Consider the following 23,882-nt stretch of genomic DNA (forward strand, 5'->3'; position numbering starts at 1 on the left):
GGGAATTTAAAGCCTACTACTGAGCTTGTATAACATGCTGTATCCTTCAGTAGCTGGCTAGTTATCTAGCCAATGGAGAGGTGGTTAAAGCTGCTCCTTTCATCTCCAGTTAAGCAGCAACTAAAAATATTTTAAAAGTCTGGAAAAAACTGTCAGAATGAGAGTAAGAGTTTGAATTCAATTCAAATAATACAACAATGGTTACAATAGACATTTATTTATTTATTTATTTATTTAATGAGAAATATGTAGAGCAAATAATTCTTAAATTTTGACTTGGGTTGAAATAACTTCATGAAAATATCATGAGACCAGGCACAACCTCAGATCTTAACTACACGATCACTTCTTCGCCCATTCTTCTCTCTCCTTTCTTTCCCGAATAACCTCTTTCAGATAGGGCTCAAGGTAGAATTTGTCCTAAAGAATCAAAAAGAAAACAATAGGCCTTAAACGACCAATGAAATTCATTGCAATGAATTACTCTTTGCTTATAACCTAAGAACATATAATCTGAGCCTCTAGGAAATATGTGCTTTATAAATGTAAAACCTCAGAAAGATCATGCAGGGAGCAGGTCAAAAGGTGTACAATGCCTTTAGGCTTGCCTGGTTTCGATGACTTTTGAGGACAGATGTCCATGCTCAGAGCTACAAAATCATTCAATAGACTTCACATAACTAAAATTTTTTTCATAGACCAGGAACCAGAGTAGAGGGAAAGCAGAGGAGGGGAAAAGCAATAACGGCTGATGAGGCAGAAAACCTTTAATTCTAGCCCAGGCCTTCCATACTAAAGACTAGCTCAGTGATGTTAGACGTCACTGCACCTCCAAGTCTCACCTTGTTTTCTTTAAAACAGAGCCGCTGACAGGTTTCTACTAACCTCACTTGGCCGCTGAAAGGCTCCTTATGTGGCATGACTTGGAGAACACTAAAACACTGAACAAACAAGTGTGTTTCCCCTGTTTCTGATACTGCATCTTGGGTAACCAACACTGTTAGACACATCAAACCTGTTCTACCTCCTCATATTTTGTCCACTGATCCTTAGGCAAAATCTGATGCCTCATGGTCAGGTCCAGGGCTCTCTTAATTCGGAACATTCTGTCATTGTAAAGGTCCTCAGGAAGCCTTCTTATGGCTTCTTTTACATCTTCAGTTTCATGCATTGTATCATCTCGCATTAACCCTGCAATAGGAACAGCAGAACCAGATTATAGAACAATCTCAAAAAAGTGAGTTTTGTTTGTTTTGCACTTTTGAGACAGCCTCACTTTGTAGCCCTTGAACTCATAGAAAATCATTGTTTCCCACTCAGACTTAGATTCATTTGCCTTGAATTCCTTGCCTCTGCCTCTACATTACTACAATGACATAAATAACTCACCATATCTGGTAGGAGCTTTTCCTGTGTGCGTGTGTGTACATTTATACACATGTACCTCCACTTATACGTGGAGGCCAAAGGGTTAAATCTGAGGTATCAGTCCTTGAGTTTTCACCTTGTTTGAGAGTGTCTCCATGTTGCTGTATAAGGTAACCAACGAGTGCCTAGAGATTCCTGTCTCTGCTCCCACCTTCCCAGAGTAGCATACTGGGATTAGAGCGGCTTCAGCTGTGTCAGCTTTTATGTGGGTTCTGAACTCAGATCATCAGGCCTGTGGAGTCACTGAGCCATCTCCTCCATACAGAATTTTTCTTTTCTAATGAACAAAATATCTTTGTCTTAAAACTCAAGACTTGACTGAAAAAGCACCAAATTACTAGGAAAGATGGAAACCAAATGCATTTTAGATCCTAGTTATCAATTTAAGAAATATATAGGCTTTTTAAAAGCACTAAAATTCCTACTTCATATGAACCAGTTAAGAAAGCATTTAAAATGTGTATCTTGACCTAGAAACCATGTGGACCCAATTTCTTCTTCTAATCTGAGATCAAGATATTATATAACTAGGACCAGGGAGATGGATAGGCAGGTAAAGGTACTTATTGTACAGTCCAAAGTTTGATCCCTGGACACCATGAAGGAAGGAGAACTAACTCCCAGAAGTCTTCCTCTAACCTCCACAAGCACAACTTGGTATATATGCAAATGATAATTTTTTAAACACATAAAGAACTTTAATTATACTAAAGAACCCTAAGATCTGCTGATGCTTCCATTCAGCTTCTAGACAACAATGTGAAGTTCACGGCAAATTAAGCACTAAGAAAGTTCAAATATCACATAAAGATCAAAAATTCAAAAACAGTTTAATTTTAAATCTGATACACACAAAACCAAAATATCTCTTTTGAACTATAAGACTTCTTTAAAAGTATTGAACTCAGGAAGAACAAGAGAAGGAGGACCACAGAATGGATACTCACCCAGTTTATTGAATCCTGCAGCATTATAATACCACTTTCGAAAACCATCCAGCCACTTGCTCGATGCTGCAACTATAATTACCACAATGTTAGTTGCTACAATACTTATAAAGGAATAGACCAATTGGCAAAGAATCAGTTCTCTTATGAACCTAAGAATATCCCTTTGCATACAATGTAGATAATCATTTCACTCATGACACCATGGGAACAAATAGTAAATGTGCCTAACTAGCCACAGGTATACCTTCTGCCGCTTTGGGTTCTCCAAGTCCAACCTCCTCTGTCCTGCTACTATAAGAACTGAGCGACAGGGGACAGGGAACAGGAAAGGATCTGAAGCATTTCTGTCTCCTGTAGTTGCAGAAATTTTTAGTTTACATTTGGCTATCATCTTTAAAATTATAATTTTAAATAATTAAAATATAATTATTTCTAGAAAAACATTCATACTCAGTTAATTTAAATATCAATATATTAGTAAAAGCAGCCCATTTTATTTTTCTCAAACAGCAAACTGTTCATTAAGGGAATAGTATTTGAACATGGATAAAGAGAAACACGCAATGTTACATTTAAATCTCTTAATGTAACAGAGCATGCCCATAAGCTCAGCATGCAGAAAGCTGAGACTATGAATATCAAGCCTTGTATAAACAAACAAACACTAAAATAGGGGCTGGGAATATAGCTCAGCCTTAGAGTTCATGCCTAGCATGAAAAAAAAAGAAAGAAAGAAAGAAAGAAAGAAAGAAAGAAAGAAAGAAAGAAAACCAACCCTATGCTAAAACAAAACTAACAACTTAAAACCCTTTGGGGAAGAAGGCTGTGCCTGAGAGAAGTCAAGGAAGTAGGTGACCAGACGTGGTACAGAAAAGAAGACAGAGCAAGCTTAACCTTTCTTTTTTAAATGTGAGGGATAGGGGTGGGAACCTGTGACTGAAAGAGGACAACATTAGGTCCTAGTTATCCCTTTTCGTTTTTTGAGATGGCATCTCTCACTGGCTTGGAACATTAGGCTAACAGGCCAGTGAGACCCAAGATGACCTGTGTCCTTGTCTCCAGCACTAGGATTGAAGGCATGGACTAGGGCTACTGAGGCAGTCAGTGTCTCATATAATAAAACTCAGGCTTTAAAAGCTCAACAGACAACATGGGTTCTGAGAATTGAAATCAGGCTGGTCCTTACACTGCAAGCCAAACTTTTTAATCAACTGAGCTATATTTATATTCTCAGTCCCTAAGCTTTCTTTTAAATTTCTGTCTAAGGCTACTTTCTTACCAAAGAAGAAAAAGGAAGCTCCCTTCTCAATTATCTCCTTCGGCCTTCCTACTCCTTAGTACGGATTACTACATGGCTTCCTCTAACCTGAGAAATTAGAAGTCATGCATGAAATTGTTTCTAAGCGAAAATTAAAATAGCCAAGGCCTAATGTTCAGTTGGTTCACTGCTTGCCTAGCGCACCACAAAACCCTGCGCTCCAACTCTAGCAGTACATAAGACATGCATAACGGTGCATTCCCGAAATCCCAGCAGTTTTAGGGTGGAGGAAGAATCAGAAGTTCAAGGTCATCCTTCAATACACAGGCTACATGACACCCAGGCTCAAAAAATACAAATATTAAAAAAAAAAAAAAAAAAGCGCTTAAGAACTAAATTGTAAACATAGCAGTGATTATGATACCGATTAAAACTCACTTAACACTTATGTGTCAGGCACTACTCTGTTGTTCGCCCTTACCACATTTAGCTGTTGCAGAAAAGGAAGCAGGCTTATGTAAGTATAAACTCAAATAACAAAAGAGAATGCCTTAAATTTAGTAAGGTTTCTTAAAATTGTGTCAAATGAGTAAAATCAATGCCTTTAGAATTTCCAGGGACTGTAAGAAGGCTATCAGTATTGTTTTTAATGACTATTATAATTTATGCCGTCAGAGGGCAAAGATTAGCTTTAAAAAAAATAATAAGGGAGGTGGGTGAGGAGTACTATTTGCTGTGAAAACATTCTGACATTCTATCCCACGACAAATTTGTTCTAGTGCCTACATTGAACAAAAGTCCTTACAGCTCTGCAGCTCCAGTGAGCCCAGTATGCCAAGGTTAACCTGAAACCTCACTATAAACCTATTTTACCTCTCTTTAATTCTTCTGACAAGCACGAGCGGCATGCGGGCTCAGGTGCTATCTGCTCCGATCACCGTCACTGAAAAGGCCTGCGTCTGCCTCCAAATGTTCCCCACTCGCTGCGGCAATCTTCTGCTGACCTCACCTCCCTAAGCTGTCCCAAGGCGGAGGGGAAGGAGGCCGAACCCGCCGCCAGCCATGGCGGGCTCCTTCCGGCAGAGGTCCCTGTTCTAATCCCCATGCAGGCCCGGCCTAGGTCAGCGAAACCTGTCTTCTGAGCCGCTGGGCCGCCACGTCTCTTATCACGAACTAACTATTTAGCTAAAGCAAAAGGAGAGCAAATTCGTGAGAAAATACAACCGCTCCACGATACCCACAAAGGAGGACCAGGTCACTTACCAGCAGGTCTGCCTGCCATTTTGACCGAGGCGTGAAGCGCTGCCTTCTGGGTAAGTCCTAGAGGACGAGCCCGGCTCCCGCGCAGGCGTCCTGCATACTTCCGGAGTGGGAGGGGCGGGGCGGGGCGGGGGTGGGGCGCACAGGGCGCCTGCACAGGCGCAGTTCCCGGCCCCTGGAAAGAGTTTAGGCTTATCCCAATGGACTCCACACATTGGGCTGAACTTTTTGTGTGCCTTGTTACAAGAAACATACTTCCTGACTCAATGGGCAAAGTAGTGCGAAATTACAGGACGGTGTTAATTCAATGCTGTTACAGGAAAGAAATTTTACGGTATAAATAAAGCCTTTGCTTGAAGACAGGTTATGTAGTAGATGATTTTCAGGAACATAGCTCCTCAGAATGGATGGGGGGATTCTAGGACACCAGAGAGAGGATACACTTGATACTCAAAATTTTTTATGACACAGGTATAACGAATATCTATAGTCAATATACATATACCCTTTCCCAATCTGTGGTAGATTGAATCTAGTGCAATCTGGGTTCAGAAGGGTGGCTATTTTCTCATTTAATTCTAAATCATCGGTATAATTATTGGTGCTATCAGTATTGAAGAGAGAAGGAAGCTGAGCCTCAGAAAAGTAGTTGTCGAAGGGCATTGAAAATTGGGTGGAGTCCAGTTGTTTGTTTGTTTAACTAAACTCCAGAAATCCAGGTTCAGCTGTACAACCAATCCCAGATAACTTTAAGCCTCTAGGCTTCACTTTCCCTTACCTAAAAATCCATATCAAACAATTTTGGTAGAAAGGTAGGTTGGATAAGCTTTGAAAATATTAACTGTGCCGGGCAGTGATGGTGCACGCCTTTAATCCCAGCAGGTGGGGGGCAGAGGCAGGCGGATTTCTGAGTTCGAGGCCAGCCTGGTCTACAGAGTGAGTTCCAGGACAGCCAGGGCTACACAGAGAAACCCTGTCTCGAAAAACCAAAAAACACAAACAAATATATATACATATATATATTAACTTTAAGGCAGGAGTAAATGGCACATGCAAGATCCAAGAATTCAGTAGTCTGAGGCAGGAAGATCCTTGCAAGTTCAAGGCTGGAGTTGTCTACATAGTGAATCTGACATCATTCTGCAAGACATTCCCTAAAACAAAAAAATATATTCAACCTAAGATATAGTTAGAATTTGTATACAGTATTAAAAGCAGAACAAGCAGAGAGACTGTATGGACTGTACACTTTCAAGATCTCAGCACCAACAGATGGAGCCTAAAACACAAAACTAAGGACAGAAAAGGGTGCTACTGTTGATAGTGTTCTTACCATGCTGTCGTTCAGACTTAAGTTGAGACCTAGGACAACATAGAACTGTCTCATTATGAATCCAAAATGTTATTTAATGGTTTTAATCACAACTTCTACAGTTCTGTTGCCTTCTCCCCTTTTCTTCTGTTTCTGTTGCGTTGTATCACTCAGCTCTAGGAGTATATGCAGTCTGATGGATAGGAGTAAATACATACATTTGTACATCGGCACATTGCTTTGGAAAGGGTATTCATCAAACTATTCATCCTGACAAGTTTCAGTGCCAGGGTGGAAGAGGCTAAAGAAGAAGATCATATGTCAAGGTATGTCAAAAGTATCCTATCTCTAAGATAGTCACAAAATCCAGTCTTATGTGCAGTAAGCCTACGGCTTGGTATTTGCTCCTGCTTGTTAATGTTGGTTTGAAAAGTTTTAGGGGCTTGGGGAAGTGGCTTAGTGGCTACAAACACTTGCTGCACTTCCCGAGAACCTCAGTTCGGTGCCTTGTTACAATGTAACAATGTAAAGCAGCTCATCAACACCTGTAACTTCAGCTCGAAGAGATCTGACGCCCTCCTCTGGTCTTGTGGGTACCTACATGCATGCGTGAACATTGACATAAACACACAAATTACTAAAACAAGCCCCAAGCCTCCAACTAAACGCTTTGTTTTGTGAGTCGCCTTAGTCATGCTGTTTCTTCACAGCAACAGAAAAATGACTAAGACCGTTGGCCAGTGAAGAATGGTGAGCCCTGAAACCAAACACACGCAACAAAAATCATCACTAGACTGTATTTATATATTTGTGCATGCACATTTATAAATGTATATATTCACTTAATTACTGCAATACAAAGAGGCTGTCAACTTGAGGTAGGGTATGGGAGGAATGGGAGAGGGGGTACCTGGGAGAGTGTGGAGGGAAGAAAGAAAAGGGAAAAAGTGATACAATTTTCCTATTAAACAATAAATGCCAAAAGCCAAACCAATAAGTTACCCAAAAAAAGAATTATGAGAAAAATGATTTAATATTGAAACCAGAGGCATTTTTTAAAAATATATTTATTCATGTATATATTTACTTTACAAGAATATATTTAAACATTTATCAAAAACTAAAGAGTTTTTAAGAACTTCTCAAAATCGTTTACTGAAGCTTTGGCAATCTCTTTACAAAACACTTCATCAGGAAAAGATGCGAACTTCTCCAAGGAGACATAGTTAGGTTTTGCTGGATCATACTGTGCTTTTCCCAAGTAGACAAGAAACAAGTGTCTTTCTTTAATTTTAAATACTCTTGTATTAAATACCTGGAAAAAAAGAAATTTACAATAAAAACCTGAAATAGTAACAAACTTATTTGGTTAACTATTTTAATAAGTTAGTTAATAAGTTAGCGACACCAACTGTATGTTTGATTCCCAGCACACTCGTGAGTGTTATGAAATAAGAAGTGACGAGCTGCCCACCTGCAATCACAGGACTTGGTAACATGAAGCATAAGTATTAAGTTTAGAGCCAGCCTGGGCTACACAGTGAGTTCCAAACAGTCTGAGCCATTGGGCAGAAACTCTGGACTACAGGGCAAGAGCCCATCTTTTAAAAAATGAAGGAAGAAGACGGTAAACTGGACTAAACACTAATGAAGAATGATAATGAAAGGCCTTCACAGAGGGCGGCCAACATGACGACTCCTGAGACACAGGAGAGCATTAGTAGAGCAAACCCTCAGGAGTCACCCCAAAGCCACTTTATCTGTAACCTGAGCATGAGACCCAGAAATTTCTTTTAACAAGCTATTTAGAATTTAGATTATCTGTCAGGTTTGAGAACTAACATTAGAGACTAAGATGTGTCAGCAAAAAGGACTTCATTATTTGTGAAGTATTAAAGTGTCTCTGTTTTGATTTTTAAATTCTGGTACCTACTGAAAATCAAAATAAAATGAGGCTAACCCGTCTGGGAGTGAATAGGAAAAGCATGCCTTTTAACGTTAAAATAATCCTCAAGGACTAAGAAGAGGACAGCCATTTGACAAAGGAATCATGAGCTGGCTACAGGCCTAGAACCTGCTGTTATACAGACAAAGGGACAGGAGGGGAAGGGCCCGCACTGGAATGAGAGGCTGCAGCATGGGGATCGGCCCACACTGGAATGAGAGGCTGCAGCATGGGGATCTGAGCCGCTGAGCTGGACCAAAGCACTTCTCTTGGCTGTACTTCAGACACAGTGAGGTGCTCCACAGGGCAAATACTTCTAGGCCTCTCTCCCAGTGTCCAAAAGTGGATACAAAGTACTAAACTGTACACATGGAAAAACACCAAGAAAAATAACTCGGGAAAACTAACAGCCTTGAGAACAGCGAGCAAAGAAGGTATATGCTGCTAACTTGTTGGTTGCCCCTGGAACAGAACATCCCTTCGTGTCTCTGCACTGATTGTCATAAGGCCCACAGAAAAAGAAGCATGAGATGGAATAATATATGGAGAAAGGTGACCTGTATGGACTGGCACAAGCCAATCAGTGATGAACTTCCAGACAAGATGCTGGACTAGAACCCCTCATAGGACCTTATAGAGAAGAGTCAGAATAAGAAAAATTATACTTGATTGCAGAGAAACTGAGAGGAAGACTTTCAGAAATTAACAACTATCAAGACAGGCAGACTCCAATTCTCAAAACATGCCCACAGCCTAACACAATTTTAAAACCCACTACAGGTTTTGGGGAGTGATTTGGTGAGACCATACAGGTCACCTTTCTCTATATATTATTCCATCTTGGCCCATAGTGGACAAGAATCCCACTTTGTCCCTTTGATTGTTTTCTTCATTTGTCAAATAGGGATAATCGTTGGAAAAATAACTATAAGGAGTCCGTATTCACAAAAAAATAAGCAATTAATAGTTGTTCATTTTTCTATGATTTTTCTCTCTTCTACACTGAATTAATTGCCCCAAGAGCCCTCTGGTTAAGATTCTACTACCATGTAAACTTATTTTAAACCTCTGTCTCTCACACTAGATTACAAACCACGTTTGATTGAGTTTTGTAATCTCAGTGCTCATACGCGGTCTAGCCCGTGGCAGAGGATCCATTCTATAATGAAGGACTGGATCCCACTGAATAGGACAAGGTCAGATTCTCATACAACCAATTCTCAATTATCCAACAACCTAGGAGACAATATGTCAATATTCCTTCATGCAAGGTTACTTATTACTGAATAAACTGAAGTCACACAATTCTCAGCTTGCTATACTCTCTAATATGGCTACAGTAACCTATAAGGATCACTCAGAGTATGATGGGCAAATAAACATTACTCTATGAAGAGGAAGTGGACTGAATGCAATGTAATTCTGAGAGTGTGCTATGGTCATGTATCTTTTCACATCTCTAGACCATGGATAAAGGAAACAATATTTTCAAACTTAATGGAGACTAAGAGACTAAGTTTGGAGGAAAAATCTATAGGGGCAAAGACAATTCACTGAAGTCTCTTCAGGAAACTTGCAGCTGTGAACTTCCTACAAATACAAGAACCACACCTAGCAGCCTGAGTGCAAGACAAGTGCAGCTGTCTGAGACAGCTAGGAGATACGTTACCTGTGGAAACTTGACGATGATGTGGTGGGGAATATGCATCACATTGTGTACATAATCAAAAGTCTCCGTAAGTTTTCTTTTGTTTGCAGTTAGCATCTTAGGGATTTTGATGACCATATGCTGAATTTCATTATGTTTAAAACCAAGTTCAAGGTGATAAACCTACAAAAAAGTAAATTTCCTGGGAGTCATGAGTAGAAATGGCCTATGCTGGAGGGCAAATTGATCCTTCCAAATTTAACGTAATGATTTTTTAAAATCTGGGTACATTTATACCAGTACACTGAAAGGGTTATGGCTCACAGTGGTTAGAGTCACCCAAATTGCAAACCCCTTACCCAGGCAAGGGTGTCTCTGCACTGGTTGTCATGAGGCTCACAGGAAAAAAACAAAACAGCAAAACAAACAAAACACCCTGAGATGGAATAACATAGAGAAAGGAGGCCTGTATGGACTGGTGCAAGCCAATCAGTGCTGGACTTCCACACAAGATGCTGGACTAGAAGCTCCCATGGGACCTTATGGAGAAGGGCAGAATAAGAAAAAGTACTTTGACTGCAAAGAGACCAAGAGGAAGACCTTCAGAAATGAACAACTATCAAGACAGGCAGACTCCAATCCTTAAGATATAGCCACAGACTACACAGTCTTCAAAACTGCAGGATTCTGTTAGAGTAATTCCTGGGCCAGAGGTGGACAGGAATCCCATTTTGTCTCTGTATACTGTGGTATACAGAGACTCTGTGCCATTTTGAGAGATAATATATTGTTTGAATCTGAGCTCCAGTGGAGTCCTGAAATGTGGGTGACAACTATGAGATGATGGGCTTGAATCCAATCTACAATAACCTCAAGAGGAAGGGGAGGCATAAAGTACAAAGTACATGTGGCAGGAGGCCTACATTGTGAAATGCATAAGGAAAAGTAACCCTGCCCTTGGCTGCCAGGAACAAGCTGGCCTCTGGAGACCCATCTCCCATTCACTGCTGTAAAGCCTGAGAACCTGACACCTGCTGCATGTCTTCAGCTACCTGATTAAAGCCTAGGGGATCTTGAACATGTGACGACAGGGCGACGTCTGAACAGACCTCAATGCTGTGTCTGGTTCCCACAGTTCCAGTGAAATTAGGATACAGGCCCAACTGGAAAGTAGTCAGCATAGTGATTATTAGCTTGGGAGCCTTGGTCAGTAAGAGAAGCTGTCCAGCTTATGGACTGCATGGTTGTAGTTAAGTGAGGGCAGCTATTACGGAGTTTGCAAAAAAGCTAAATCAGAACCACTATAGGATAGTCACAAATGTTTTCACAGAATGGGAACATGGCCAGGAAGCACAGTCATTGCCTATCATACCAGGTATCACAAAAGCAGTCTCCAGGTCTCATTTCTTCCTCACTGCTTCAGGATCATGGGTCCTAGTCTGCAGGTGACTGACTTAGGTAGACTAGGTAAGGCATGTGCAAAAAAACACTGGCTGAAATAAACTCTCATTTATGACTTTTAGAAATAATTTCTGCTACAATTTTAAGGTTTCTACAAAGACTCTAATAAATGTTTCTCTGACTATTAAGAGCATGTGACAACTTGAGCAAGAAACTTTACCTATTTAACATACAGATTTCTTTCACAGAAACACAAAACACATTTCTGCTAAAAAGTTAGGCTAAAAGTTTTGTTTTTGCATGATGACAACAGTAGTATTCATTCTTTAAAAAAAAAAAAAAAAAAAAAAAAAAAAACCTTAATCAAGTATAGCAATTAACTTTTTATAGCTTCCAGATATGTTACCTTTATGTTTTCCTTCACAGGCTCCAGACTTCCAGTTAGTAGTCTTGGAAGACGAACAACCAGATCTCGAGTCTATAGTTAAAACATAATAATAATTACCATCACTATACAAACACATTTAACTAGTTAGGAAAAGTAAAGCATTATAAGGAATGTGAAGCAAAAATTCAAAATAAGACCCAATCAAATAAATGAAAGGAATCTTTAAAATAAACATCAATGGCATGGTTTGATGAAAAATCCTACATAGAAACAAAACTTTAGGAAGCAATTGGATGGAGCCTCCTCAGCCTTTGTCATCTTTGTACACAAGTATCATGCAGTAATAGGATACTGTAGGCCAGGCACTTGGAAACATGACATTTAAAGATAACTAAAAGAGGCAAGGCGTTACCTTACACTTTTTTTTCCCTTACCTTCTTCACATTCAGTTCAAGTTCTTTCTGGAAAAACCCCAGTCTGTTATCTAGTCTTTCCACGGAGAAGCTCAACAAAAATGGTGCATTTTTGACCATCCGTGCAATGTCTGTCTTACTGAAATTTTTTGACTGTAAATAAGCAACTCTAGAGAATAAACATACACATACACATATGCATGGTAAACATCTCCTAGAGAAATAAAGCAAAATATATATACACATACAAATACTTACTAATATGCCATTACTTCAGGAAGTAGGAGGACTACAGTCAAATGATATCTATCCCCACGCTTCCTGTGTTCCACACCATCTCGTCAATTAATTTTACACCTGTCTGTCTATCTGTCTGTCTGTCTGTCTATCTATCTATCTATCTACCTATCTATCCATCCACATACATATATACAAAATTCTGAGTCTACTCAGTGCTAAAGTAGTGGGTTTTTTTTTTTTTGTTTTTTTTTTTTTAAAAGTATCCTATAACTCCCTCATAAGAAAGATCAATAAAAATACTGTATAATAGCCCGAATATGGGCACTTTTGCGGAGAAACCTCATAGAGCAAACAACTAAAGCATTTTGGCTTTCTGGTCATGCGATGGGCATTGTTAGACGAGCCAGATCACAGTTTGTAAACCATTCTAACAGATATATATTAAAAGGCTACCAGTTTTCTTCTTGAAAGAATCATGATTACAACAAAGGAAATTTCAATTTAGGAGATAGCATATTATTAAATGTTGTTGTTGTTATTATTATACAATTTGCTCAAAGAATGTTAAATATCTGCCATCAAAAATTACAAATACTGGGTATGGTGGTACACAACTATAATTCCAGCACTTAGAAGTCCGAAGCAGGAGGGTTTTAAGTTCAAGGCCAGTCAGGATGATACAGTGAGACTCTGTTTCCAAACAGGAAAAAGGAAAGAAAAAACAGCAATGACCATGCTTTCATAATCTGCTTAACTTGTAACTGTACCCTTAGATAATTCAATTATTTGTTAATAGAACTGTCAGAGAGAAAGTTTATGGTTTCTGAAGAGAAATTCAATAGTTGCTCATCAGTGAGTTGAAATGTGAAAATAGTAATTGATGACTGACGAAACAACTATTTTAAATACTCTTCAGCTAAGAAGTCCATAACTAAAAGAACCATTAATACTCACTGTGTTAGGGTTTTACTGCTGTGAATAGACACCACAACCAAGGCAACTCTTATAAGGACAACATGTAATTAAGGGCTGGCTTACAGGCTCAGAGGTTCAATCCATTATCATCAAGGCGGGAACATGTCAGCATCTAGGCAAGCATGGAGCAGGAGGAGCTGAGAGTTCTACAGCTTCATCTGAAGGCTGGTAGCAGAATACTGGCTTCCAGGCAGCTAGGATGAGGGTCTTAAAGCTCTTACCCACAGTGACACACCTACTCCAACAAGGCCACACCTTCTAATAGTGCCACTCCCTGGACTAATCATATACAACCATCATACCCAGTAGATCCTTGAATAGCAGACTAGAAAAGTTTCTCACACATATATAAGTAATTCTTCTATAAGTACTTCATAGGTTATGTGGAAATCATTTTAAACTTTACCTGGTCTTAAGATTTTCAAGGTCTTCAGAGAAAATAGCATAATTTTTTGTCAGAAATGGTCCCAGTTGGTTATCTTCTAAACCCAAATCTTTAAGAAATAGCAGTATTTGCTTAATGTCTTTTTCAAAATCCAGCCTTAGAAGGAGGTTGGCTACATCTGGATGTTTTTCTATCTTGGACAAATCCACTCCTATAACAAATGAAAAAGATTGGCTTGAAAATAATTTCTTATTCAGTCATTAATTTCATATAAAAAAATTACTGGGGGCTGGAGAGATGGCTCAGCGGTTCAGGACACTGGCTACTCTTGCAGAGGTCCTGAGTTCAATTCCCAGCAACCACATGGTGGCTCACAACCATCTGTAATGGGATCTGACGCCTTCTTCTGGTGTGTCTGAAGACAGCTACAGTATACTCAAACAGATAAAATAAATAAATAAATCTTAAAAAAAGAAAAAGGAAAAGAATACTGATGAGTAATCTTTTTAAGACAGAATTGATATAGACAAACGGAAGCTTAAGTACGTTTAAATGAACGGGTTGCTGCCGAAATGAATTAAAATCATTTACTGCATTTATATGTTAAAGGTCAATGTAGAGAAGAAGACAAAAACATTTGTGCTTAAATTTTCCCAAAAGACAAAGTCACTAAATCATGTTGATAGCTACTGGGAAGGCTGAGTCAGGAGGACTGTAAGTTTGAGGCCTGCCTGAGTTGTATGGTGAGTTCATGGTCAATGGTGAAACTTGAAGAGACTATTTTAAAATACAAAGATAAAAGAAAACAAAGAAGGCTCGAGAGGCAGTTCAGGGGAAGAGTATTTGCTTAGTATACAGGAAACTACAGGTTCAGTACTCAGTACCTCAAAACTCACTTTCTAGAATTATTTCTAAAGGCACCTTTATATATGTCTTATAAAAGCAGTGAAATAACATTTTCCGTAATTGTATCCACAATCAAAAAAAAATCATCATATCCACTCACCACTTTTAGAAACAAATGTAATTACAAATCTAAATTTCTTGCCATGCATACCACACTCCCACATGGATAGAGACCAGAAACTAACTCAGAATAAACTAAAACAATTTACCAAACACTAGTGATTACATTTTAATTCAATAGTATAGGGTAGGTAGTTAATCTGCTCTGGTCCAGGTGGGTCACTCACACTCATTGCACCCGCTTAGAAGCTATCTAGATTCTCAAATGAAACACACACACACACACACACACACACACACACACACACACACACAGAGTTAATTTCAATATGCCTTGACTAACTCAAAGGCTGGGTAGTTCTAGTCCTCCCTGTGCCTAGCATACATTTCCCTCCTGTAATCCTGGCTTAATGCCCTCTAATTCTACATTTTATCTTTGTTGTCCTGGCTCCTTCTGGGCAACTCTCTAGTCTTTGCTGCCCAAGATGCTTCTGGGCAGCCCTTCTGTGGGACAGCATTCCTTCTCACCTACATTTCAGATAATTTTCTTTCTGCAGCTCTAAATCTGATTTGTCTCCCTCTGAATCAAGGCGAGTATCTCTCCTCTCTAGTTCCTAGCACGCACAAATTCAAGGGTCCTGCCTCACTCTACCTGTCCAGCCACTGGCCATTGTTTCTTTAGTGATTGATCAAAAACCAATTGGGGACAAGGACCTTTTAGCGTTTGAACACACAGATACCTGATTTGGGGAGCTGGATTAAGTCAAAGCATTAGAACTAATCCCCAACATCTCACCTTTTCTGTCCAAATTAAAAGGCTCTTCTCTCAGACATAACCTGAACAGAACCATAACAATTATGCAAATTACAAAGTATAATATACCAATTAACATCCAGTCCATCATACTTGTCAATTAGATAAAGCACTTTACCATCTATCCTAAAGAGCTTATAATTCTATACCTCATTATGTTTTGATTTTAGCCTGTATCACCATCTGAAAACCATCCTTTCAACCAAACTATTAATTACATGTAATTCTTTTGTTACTTAAAAATAAAATAAGGCTAAGTGCAATCAATAAATGATTTCAAAAAAATGAGATGGAGACTAGTTTCAAAAATCTGTGATATGTGGGAGAAATGCTTTAAAAATAACCTAAAAGACAGTGAGTTTACACATGTTGGACGGCCTCGCTCAGCGCTCAGCATGACCTGTCACACTATGGTCATGGGGTTGCTTTTTAGGAGCAGTGGGAGAAAATCCCATCAGGAGAGTACAAAGCTCATACACGATTCCATTAATATGAAAATCCAGCCACTGATTGCCCACAGTGGAACAGTCACTTTTGCTAAGGATGGGGGATAGAAAGTGGGCAATAGATGCTCTAACAGATCCCGGCAGTTACATACACTCAGACATCAGGGTCTGGAAAGCATATTATCCTACAGAGGTCAAATAAAAGGAAATGTACTATGACGGCATGAGCAGAGTTAAGTGGACACACAAAGGCATGGGTAGCAACAGACATAAGTAGACCAATCCTTTTCCAGAGTTCAGAGGGAGCTGTAAGCTGTTAGTGAAAGGCCACAGGAGAGAGATCTGTTGCCATGGAGTGAGATGTTAAAGGACCTAAAGAGTGAGAATGAGGAAAATGACCCGGCCAAGGCCCTTCTGGCCTTTACAATGCCCTGGCAGAAGCTACCTAGAAGCCAGCTACACAGGAGCCCCTATGCACAGAACTGGCCTCCTGGAATTTAGAACAAGCAAAAAAAAACCAGGAAAACAGGACAGAAGACGACCAAGGCTTGAAGACTCAAAAACAACGGCAATAACGGATCTCCTAGGTTACCGCCATTTACAGTTACCTTCCAAGGCATGCTATTAAAATTATTAGTTATGGCTGGAGCATACCTCAAAGCTCTAAGTATACTATACATTCATAGGTCAGGCCCACGTTGATCCTTTATCACATTAAGTACCTGATAGGGAGGGAAGGCATTCTGAAAGAAAAGCTAACTTACTCTGCTGCTGGAGGTCATGGTAACATGACATCTTTCATCTCTGATCTTATTACAGAAAGCATCTCTTAAGCTGTGTACATTCTGAGGTTCAATAGATGTTTTAGGTACATCTGCACTGTTCCTTGATTAAACAAAGCTAATTAACATATCACCCCATGAATTATGTGTGTTTGTGTGTATGTGTATTTAAAACACACTCTTAGTATATCATAGATTTCCAGAACTTACTAAGGATGAACACTTTGTACCCTTCCACCAACATCTCCCCATGGTCACCCCCCTACCCCACCACCATTCTCTGTTTCTGTGAGCTTGGTTTATTCACCTTCTACTAGTCAAATATGCCTTTGTATGCATGTCCTCCAAATCCTGTTGGAAATGACAGTACTCCATTCTCTACTACTGCTGACTGGTATCCCTCTGTGTGTATGTGTACTGCATTTCCTTTAATTATTCACGAACTGATGAATGCTGAGGTTAGTGAAAGAGCCTTTATTTGCATCTCATTGGGAACTTCTCATTTTACCTCTATTTTCTTCCAGTTATTCTCAAACAGGTATTTGTAACCCTGAATAACTCACTACGTAGACTAGGCTGGCCTTGATCTCACACAGATCTGCCTACGTCTGGCTCCCTATGCAGGGATTAGATGCCTAGCCTCACACGAAGTTTCTTGGGAACATAGGTCACTTCTTACACATTTGGGTAACACCTGGTTAACTAGGTCACAAACAGGAATGAAACATTACCATATGCTGTCATTAGCACAGGCATAAAAACAGGTTGAGTGCAACTCACAGAAGTTACTCAAAGAACACACTTCAGAAGCTGTTGAACCAACTGCACCTGTTGGTCAACCTAAGGAGTGAAGCAGGCAAGGCAGGAGACTGATAAGATGAGCAGGAAAGTAGGGCGAAGCAAAGGCCTGGAAAGCCTTTAAAGATACTAAGCAGTTAACCAGTGTAGCCAACTTGCATTACAAAAAGAACACTAACACTACAGGTATTTTACAGGGCCAACATGGCTGAAGAATAGGAAGCTATCAAGTTAGGGGCTGGAGAGACAGTTCCGTATGTATGTATGTACAGTGCTTGCCTTGTAAACCTGAGGGCCTGAGTTTGATCCCCAGAAGCCACATTTAAAAAAGAAAAAGAAAAGAAAAAAAGCCTGGTGGGTGATGTGCAGTTGTAATCTCAGTACTAGGTAGGTGGAGACAGATAAATCCCTGGGGTTCATGGGCCAATCAGCTTAGCCTATCTGCAAGTCCAGAACAAGGAAAGAACCTGACCTGAAACAAAAGAAATGCAAGCAATTAAATGAAAAATATGTCTGCCTTCTACATGCGCATGCGTACACACACACACACACACAGAAAATCAAACTCATTCAACAAGGTAGGAGTTCCTGCAGTTGTCCAATGACAAAAGAGAACTAAAGATATTACAGGATAAGAGCAAACTTGGAGGTCCTAAATCGATGTTAAGGTGAAAGGGAGGAACAATAAACCAAGGACAACCCCTGATCGTCTCCGGTATGAATGTCACAGGTATTCCTTTTTCTTTCTGATAATAAAACAAACCAACAAACTAACTAAACAAAACCAGTTCTCCAAGATATAGGGAATGAGAAATATAAACAAAAAAAGTTTTATCAGGGAAGAAACTGAAAAGCCCACAGATCAGACCGCAAACGGACAAAACTAAGATGTGAAACACTCAATTTAGAATTTGATCTTTTTAGGTTTTTAGGTCTACGCAAATAGTCCAAAAAAAAAATACAAGAAAAGTGTGAAATCTCAAACACTTCTACCTCCAGGTATTTTCAGTAAGAAACTGTTTGGTGGTCTGAATGAAAATGGCTCCGACAGACCCACAGAGAGTGGTACTATTAGGCCTTGTTGGGGTAGGTGTGACCTTGTTGGAGGAAGTGTCACTGGAGGTTGGCTTTGAGGTTTCAAATGCTCAAGCCAGGCCTAGTGTGACTCTCTTGTTACTGCCTGCAGTTCCAGATGTAGAACTCTGAGCTTCTGTCTAGTACCGTGTCTGCCTGCATGAGGCAAGGCGGGGTCTACAGCTCTGAACTGTAAGCCAGCCCTAACTATGTTTTCGTTTCTATGAGTTTACATGGCCATGATGTCTCATCACAGCACTAGACACCCTAACTTAAGACAATACTCCATACCTATTAAACAACAATTATAACCTCAGAGGCTCAGAAGTTGGGGTCCCTAGAGATTAAGATGTACAAGCTGAGGCACAAGCTAAAAATGGGGAACTATGTATGGCTCTATGTGGGAAACTTGGATTCTTCAATGTCTTACCCACAGTATTCCTGTCAGTTCCCTAGGATCACTGAGAAAATCAAGTAGAAGTGCTAAACCAGACTCAAAAAAGATAAAGGTTCAGCAAAGTGCTACATCACAGACAGGACCAAATGCAAGTGTGCAGTAAAAGGCTCTGGCTGCCTTTAGTTACCTAGATTCAAGGATAACCTATGAGCCAGCATATCAACGTTACAGTACAGGCTGAGAGAACAACCCGTATGAGGACAGTGGGCTCTGGGAGGAAGGTCAGGGGATATAACATGTTAAACAGAGCAGTGCACCATGGGTTGACAGACTAACACACCATGTAATAGGGCTGACTGCTAGGTTAGAAACTTACCAAGCTGCACTAGCTTCTGCAGAGTCTTGGAATGGTCTACGTAATCTGCAAGTGTGAAGGAGGAAAGGGGCAGCAGAGCGTGTGCAGCAATCTGAATAGCCTTCTCCTCTGAAACTGGCTGTAGCGGGGACAATGGAGGCAAGTCATCCAGTTCTTTGCAGCAAATCATGAAGAAAGAGAGAATCAGTCAGCAGTGACTCAGCAGTTAAGTACTGCTCTTACAGTGCGGATCACAGCATCTACAACAGGCAGTTCACGATCCTCTAACTACAATCCCAGGGACTCTGACACCAGCCTGTGGGCTTCATAGGCACCTGCATGCACATGCACACAGCCATATACATATGTGTAATTAAAAATAAAATAAATCTTAAAAAAGGAAATAATCCAAAATCTATTTCCATAAATATTCTATCTTCCCTACTTTGTGTCTTTTGTTGCTTAAATACTGAGATTATTCCAGAAGTGGATGTTTATGAAAGTCAAAGCCTAGCATGATGGTCCACACCTGTAATCCCAGCATTCCACTGTGCAGGCTGACATAGGAGGAGTATACCAAGTGTGAAGCCAGCATGGCCTGATAGTGATGACCCCCACACCACAAAGGTCCACAAATAACGGAAGATCTAAAAGTTCCAGAGAGACCAACTATTGTTCTTCTAAGGTAAGAAGCTTGCTGAGAAGGTTGGATGTATTCAATCTGTTTTTGAGACAGTGAAAACAACACAAGCAATCCTCCTGCCTCAGGCTCCTAAATGCTGGGATTACAAGTTTGAATCGCCTTGCCTGGGTAAGGCACAAAACTATTTCTTTTCCTGTTTCATCAGCAGGTAAGAATATTAAAGATCCACTGCTCTTCAACCACACTGTGAGGTCCATGGTTTACAAACTTGGCTGAAAGAATGACCTTAAAAAACCCCAAATCTACATTCTAAAGTTAAGATCGTCTGAATTTATTATTCTAACCCAATGCCATCATCCCCAGATTGCTCTTTAAAGAGAATTTCTATGTTCCTACCATCTGCAACCTTCTGCCAGCCTGGGCTGATATGGAGTTCTCTGCTGCTGTTTTAATGTAATTTGGTATGGAAGACATTTGAAATTGTCACTTTAAAGAATGCAGGCTATGATCTTCTACTGTTTCACTCTATTATTCATCCTTCTCACTCACAGTCAGTCTCTCTTCCCTGCTCCCCGTTTAGCATCTGTCCACATTCTACTAATGGAGCAGTGTTCGACCTGTGGCTTAACCATGGATTCCTACAGCAGGAGGCATGGGAAGTCGAGGGCTGACTATAGAGCAATTCCAGAGAAATCTGAGGTGTGACATAGCTGTCCCCACTTAGTCATTACTACACAGTTCAGTATCTATGTTGAAACTGTATACTCCAAAGAGAAACAAAAGAATCAAATTCTAATAATTCTACTTAGTGGCAAAAGGACACTTTTCAAAAGAAGCTATAAAACAGAATATTTAGAAAGCAAAAAAGCCATCTTACACACTTAGCTATAAAATAATATGATACAAATTAATTAACCTAGGAACTTCTTATAATAACAGTTTAATAGAACTAAATGAATAGAACTAACATTGTTCTTTACTTTGTCTGGTACAAAACAGGATGTGAACTGGGTATTGTCTAAATATGTAGCATGATCAAAACTATCTGTAAAAAGGGGACTTTTCTCAGTGTACAGAATTACCTTCCAGAGGCAGCTCAGATTCAAGAGTAGGCGTCTTCTCTTGCTGTTCACTTACTGAAGGAAGCCGAGTGCTTTCGGCAGAACTCTTTTTCCTATTTGTGTTGGCAGACTGAAAACTATTCCAGGAGAGCAAAGTCCTGTGAGTCTTAATTTTCCCCTGGAGAAAGCAAGTGTCCGAGGACACCAGAGCTTGAGCTGAGAAGCTGGCCACCAGCGCTGTCCCTGGTCTTGCAGAGTGCTTTGTGACTTGTGTGGCTTTAACGAAGCTACACAATTTAACTGAGTTGAACCATCTGGATAACTGTGGGGCTAACAGGGCCATTTTTTTTTTGACATTTAGTCTACAAAGGAAAAACACAACCATCAAAGGAAGAAAGATTAATTTACTCACATATTTAAAACAGTATTCAAACAGCAAAAACAAAAATAGATAATAAATTACTTCCAAAACCAAAGAATTTAAATAAATACGTCGGGGTAGTCAAATATTTCTTATACATTAAAAGCCAAAAATACAGGCAGTCTCGGCTACCAAACAGGAACTTCTGAACTGGAAAAATAAAGTTATGCCTTCCAATTCAAAAACAAAGAATCATGTTAAACCAAAAATGTTTGTAAATGCTCAAATTACAACAGAACCAAATCAACTTTTAATCTGCTTTTGAAAAGAAACTGTGGTTTTAAGTGTATTTAGAAAATATGTTGCAGATTACTATAATACTGTTATTATTAAAATGTTATTAATACTGTCTGTTATTAAAATGTATTTTATGCATCCAAATTAGTCAAAAGATAAATGAAAAGAAACTCAGTGCCTTAAACAAGTCATATTACTAAACAGAAGAGTGAAACAGTTGACTGAGTCTGAGACCCAGTTCTTCAAAAGACCCTTGAACAAAACTGGTTTGGTAAAATCCTGCTCGGAAAAAACAACAGCAACAAAAAGCTTTCAAACCGAAAGGGTCAAAAGAGAGAGCAGCTGGGGCATGGGACTGAATGCCTCCTGTAACCCCACTTTCTGACATAGATGTAGCATTGAAACCTCAAGGCAAGCAGGAGCAATTTATTGAGACTGTCTAAAAGAAAAGAAAAAGAACAAAACCCAAACAAGTAACCAACTCCAAAACCAAAACAGCAGAGGGAGTTGAGTGTAATACCTACATATTAATCAAAATAATCCATATAAAAGAACATGGAGTGGGGAGGTCATGCCTGAAATCCCAGTGCTCAATAGCCTGAGGCAGGAATGCTCACAAGTTCAAGGCTAGCATGAGCTACAAGTGTGAGACAGGCTCAAATAAATAAATGAATACATTGAAAATACTGCCAATTAACTCTTACTTACGCTTTTGTGTTTTGTTTCTCTGGCCAGAGGATTCAGCTAGTTTTATTCCCTCAATAGGAACAACCATTTGAGGGTTTGATCTCTTGTTACAGTTTGGGGATGCTTGCTAAGAGGCAAGGGCAAATTCTTCCTTCTGAAATGAGAAAGGAAGGCTGTGTTGGCAATAACCTTGTGGACTAGGTAATTTTTGCTAAATATAGTTCAAAGGGCTTCCAAACCTGTCGATTTTCCCCTCAAACTTCCTCTGCTCTCCAAAATAGTTACATTAAAGTGGGAACGAAGTAATGCCACCTAGACAAGACCAAACTTCTAGGGAAGCTTCAGCACAGCTAAGCAGGTCCAATCTACAAGTGGCCAAAGGCAGTTACGAATAATGTGGCTCAACACAAAGAGTAAGCTTTCTTAAAGCATATACCTACCCCCATGGGGGTCATAGCTTGACTGTCAAGACTGGACATGCCATTGTAGCCCACGATGAGAGAAGCTCAAAGGCTATTCTCCACATAATGCTTTTATGTATGCTATGTTAGAAAAAAAAAATCACTGGTATAGTCTAACCTGGGGTCCACTCTCAGCATCAAAGTAGTTTTTATAATGTTGGGGATTACAATAAAACGATTTGTCTAAGCGCCCCAGGGTACTTACAACCCAGCTCCCAGAACCTCCAATTTCATTCTAGAGTCTGTCCATAATCAAATGCATTACCCTTTCCACAACTAACAGACTCTGTTGAATTCCATTTGCATTCAACTATCTGAGTGCTAAAGACTAATGTTTACCCTCCACTTTATGTGCCAGAGCACTCCCTGTCTCAGCAATGTCAAAGATTGATAGACTGTGGACAGCACAGCTCCGCCCCCCTCTCGAGACCCACCTTCCCAGGGTCTTTTTAGCACCAAGCCAGAGGCTTGCAGGGTTCCAGTTTGTTGAGACACAAAGGACTCAGAAACGAGTAAAGATGCGCACTCATATATAACGTCTTGCGATATGCACATTGAGAGAACAAAAGAACAAGGTCCTTAAAAATCTCTCAAGTTCATAGTAGGGTACTCCAGTTCTCGGCTATACCGGGCACTTTATTTTGTTAGGAATAGGAACAAGAGCAGAAACAGGCTTTTTGTAGGCTCGAGATCTTTACAACTAATCCTGAGCTCTGGGGGTGAAAGGCGTACTTCGTAATAAAGGGCCTCCCGGCAGCGCAGCCGCGGTCCCTAGACCCTTTACCCAACGGGCTTTAAGCGGGCAGGACTTCCGCAGGAAGCCGGAGCACCCTCCGGGCCCTAGTCTGGAGCTGATTAGCAAACCCGGCGGCGTTGCCACCACAAGGTTCCGGGACGCACCGATCGAGCCTGAAACCTCCTCTCCGGGTCACCGATACCTACCAAACCACGAGGCTCCGGTCGCTGCTGGATACAGGTAGGCCGGACCCTAACCCGGCCGGGCGGCGGCCTCGCGCTGCTGCTTCACGGTGGCCGCGCAACCCACGCCGGGATACGGTGCACCGTCGCCCCGCAAGCCTGCGATTCGCCACGCTCGGCCGGCGCCGCCCCCCACGTGGGCTGCGCTCCGATGGGCGA

General features: G+C 40.4%; 2 protein-coding genes across 4 annotated transcripts; both read right to left on the reverse strand.

Moving 5' to 3' along the window:
- Nucleotides 1–201: 201 nt before the first annotated feature.
- Nucleotides 202–5,012, reverse strand: Uqcrb (ubiquinol-cytochrome c reductase binding protein). 2 transcript variants are annotated; one of them, XM_034517589.2, is made up of 4 exons: nt 4,900–5,012; nt 2,376–2,447; nt 1,025–1,191; nt 202–420 (listed from the first exon to the last, which is right to left on the reverse strand). In XM_034517589.2, exons 1-4 carry the CDS (start codon nt 4,916–4,918, stop codon nt 343–345), a joined length of 336 nt encoding a protein of 111 aa, XP_034373480.1. In that variant the 5' UTR covers nt 4,919–5,012; the 3' UTR covers nt 202–342. The 2 variants fall into 2 exon arrangements, with proteins under 2 accessions (XP_034373480.1, XP_076767353.1); XM_076911238.1 differs by lacking the exon at nt 4,900–5,012 and adding an exon at nt 4,510–4,629.
- Nucleotides 5,013–7,256: 2,244 nt separating this feature from the next.
- Nucleotides 7,257–23,836, reverse strand: Mterf3 (mitochondrial transcription termination factor 3). 2 transcript variants are annotated; one of them, XM_034516444.2, is made up of 9 exons: nt 23,688–23,836; nt 22,306–22,438; nt 20,961–21,301; nt 19,257–19,409; nt 13,625–13,814; nt 12,025–12,172; nt 11,609–11,680; nt 9,823–9,984; nt 7,257–7,523 (listed from the first exon to the last, which is right to left on the reverse strand). In XM_034516444.2, the coding sequence occupies exons 3-9, from the start codon at nt 21,280–21,282 to the stop codon at nt 7,329–7,331; spliced, it is 1,242 nt and encodes a 413-aa protein (XP_034372335.1). In that variant the 5' UTR covers nt 21,283–21,301; nt 22,306–22,438; nt 23,688–23,836; the 3' UTR covers nt 7,257–7,328. The 2 variants fall into 2 exon arrangements, with proteins under 2 accessions (XP_034372335.1, XP_076767354.1); XM_076911239.1 differs by lacking the exon at nt 9,823–9,984 and having other exon boundaries at nt 23,688–23,832.
- Between the last annotated feature and the right edge of the window lie 46 nt (nt 23,837–23,882).

The sequence above is a fragment of the Arvicanthis niloticus genome, chromosome 13 (assembly GCF_011762505.2).
Source record: "Arvicanthis niloticus isolate mArvNil1 chromosome 13, mArvNil1.pat.X, whole genome shotgun sequence".
NCBI classification, from domain to species: domain Eukaryota; kingdom Metazoa; phylum Chordata; class Mammalia; order Rodentia; family Muridae; genus Arvicanthis; species Arvicanthis niloticus.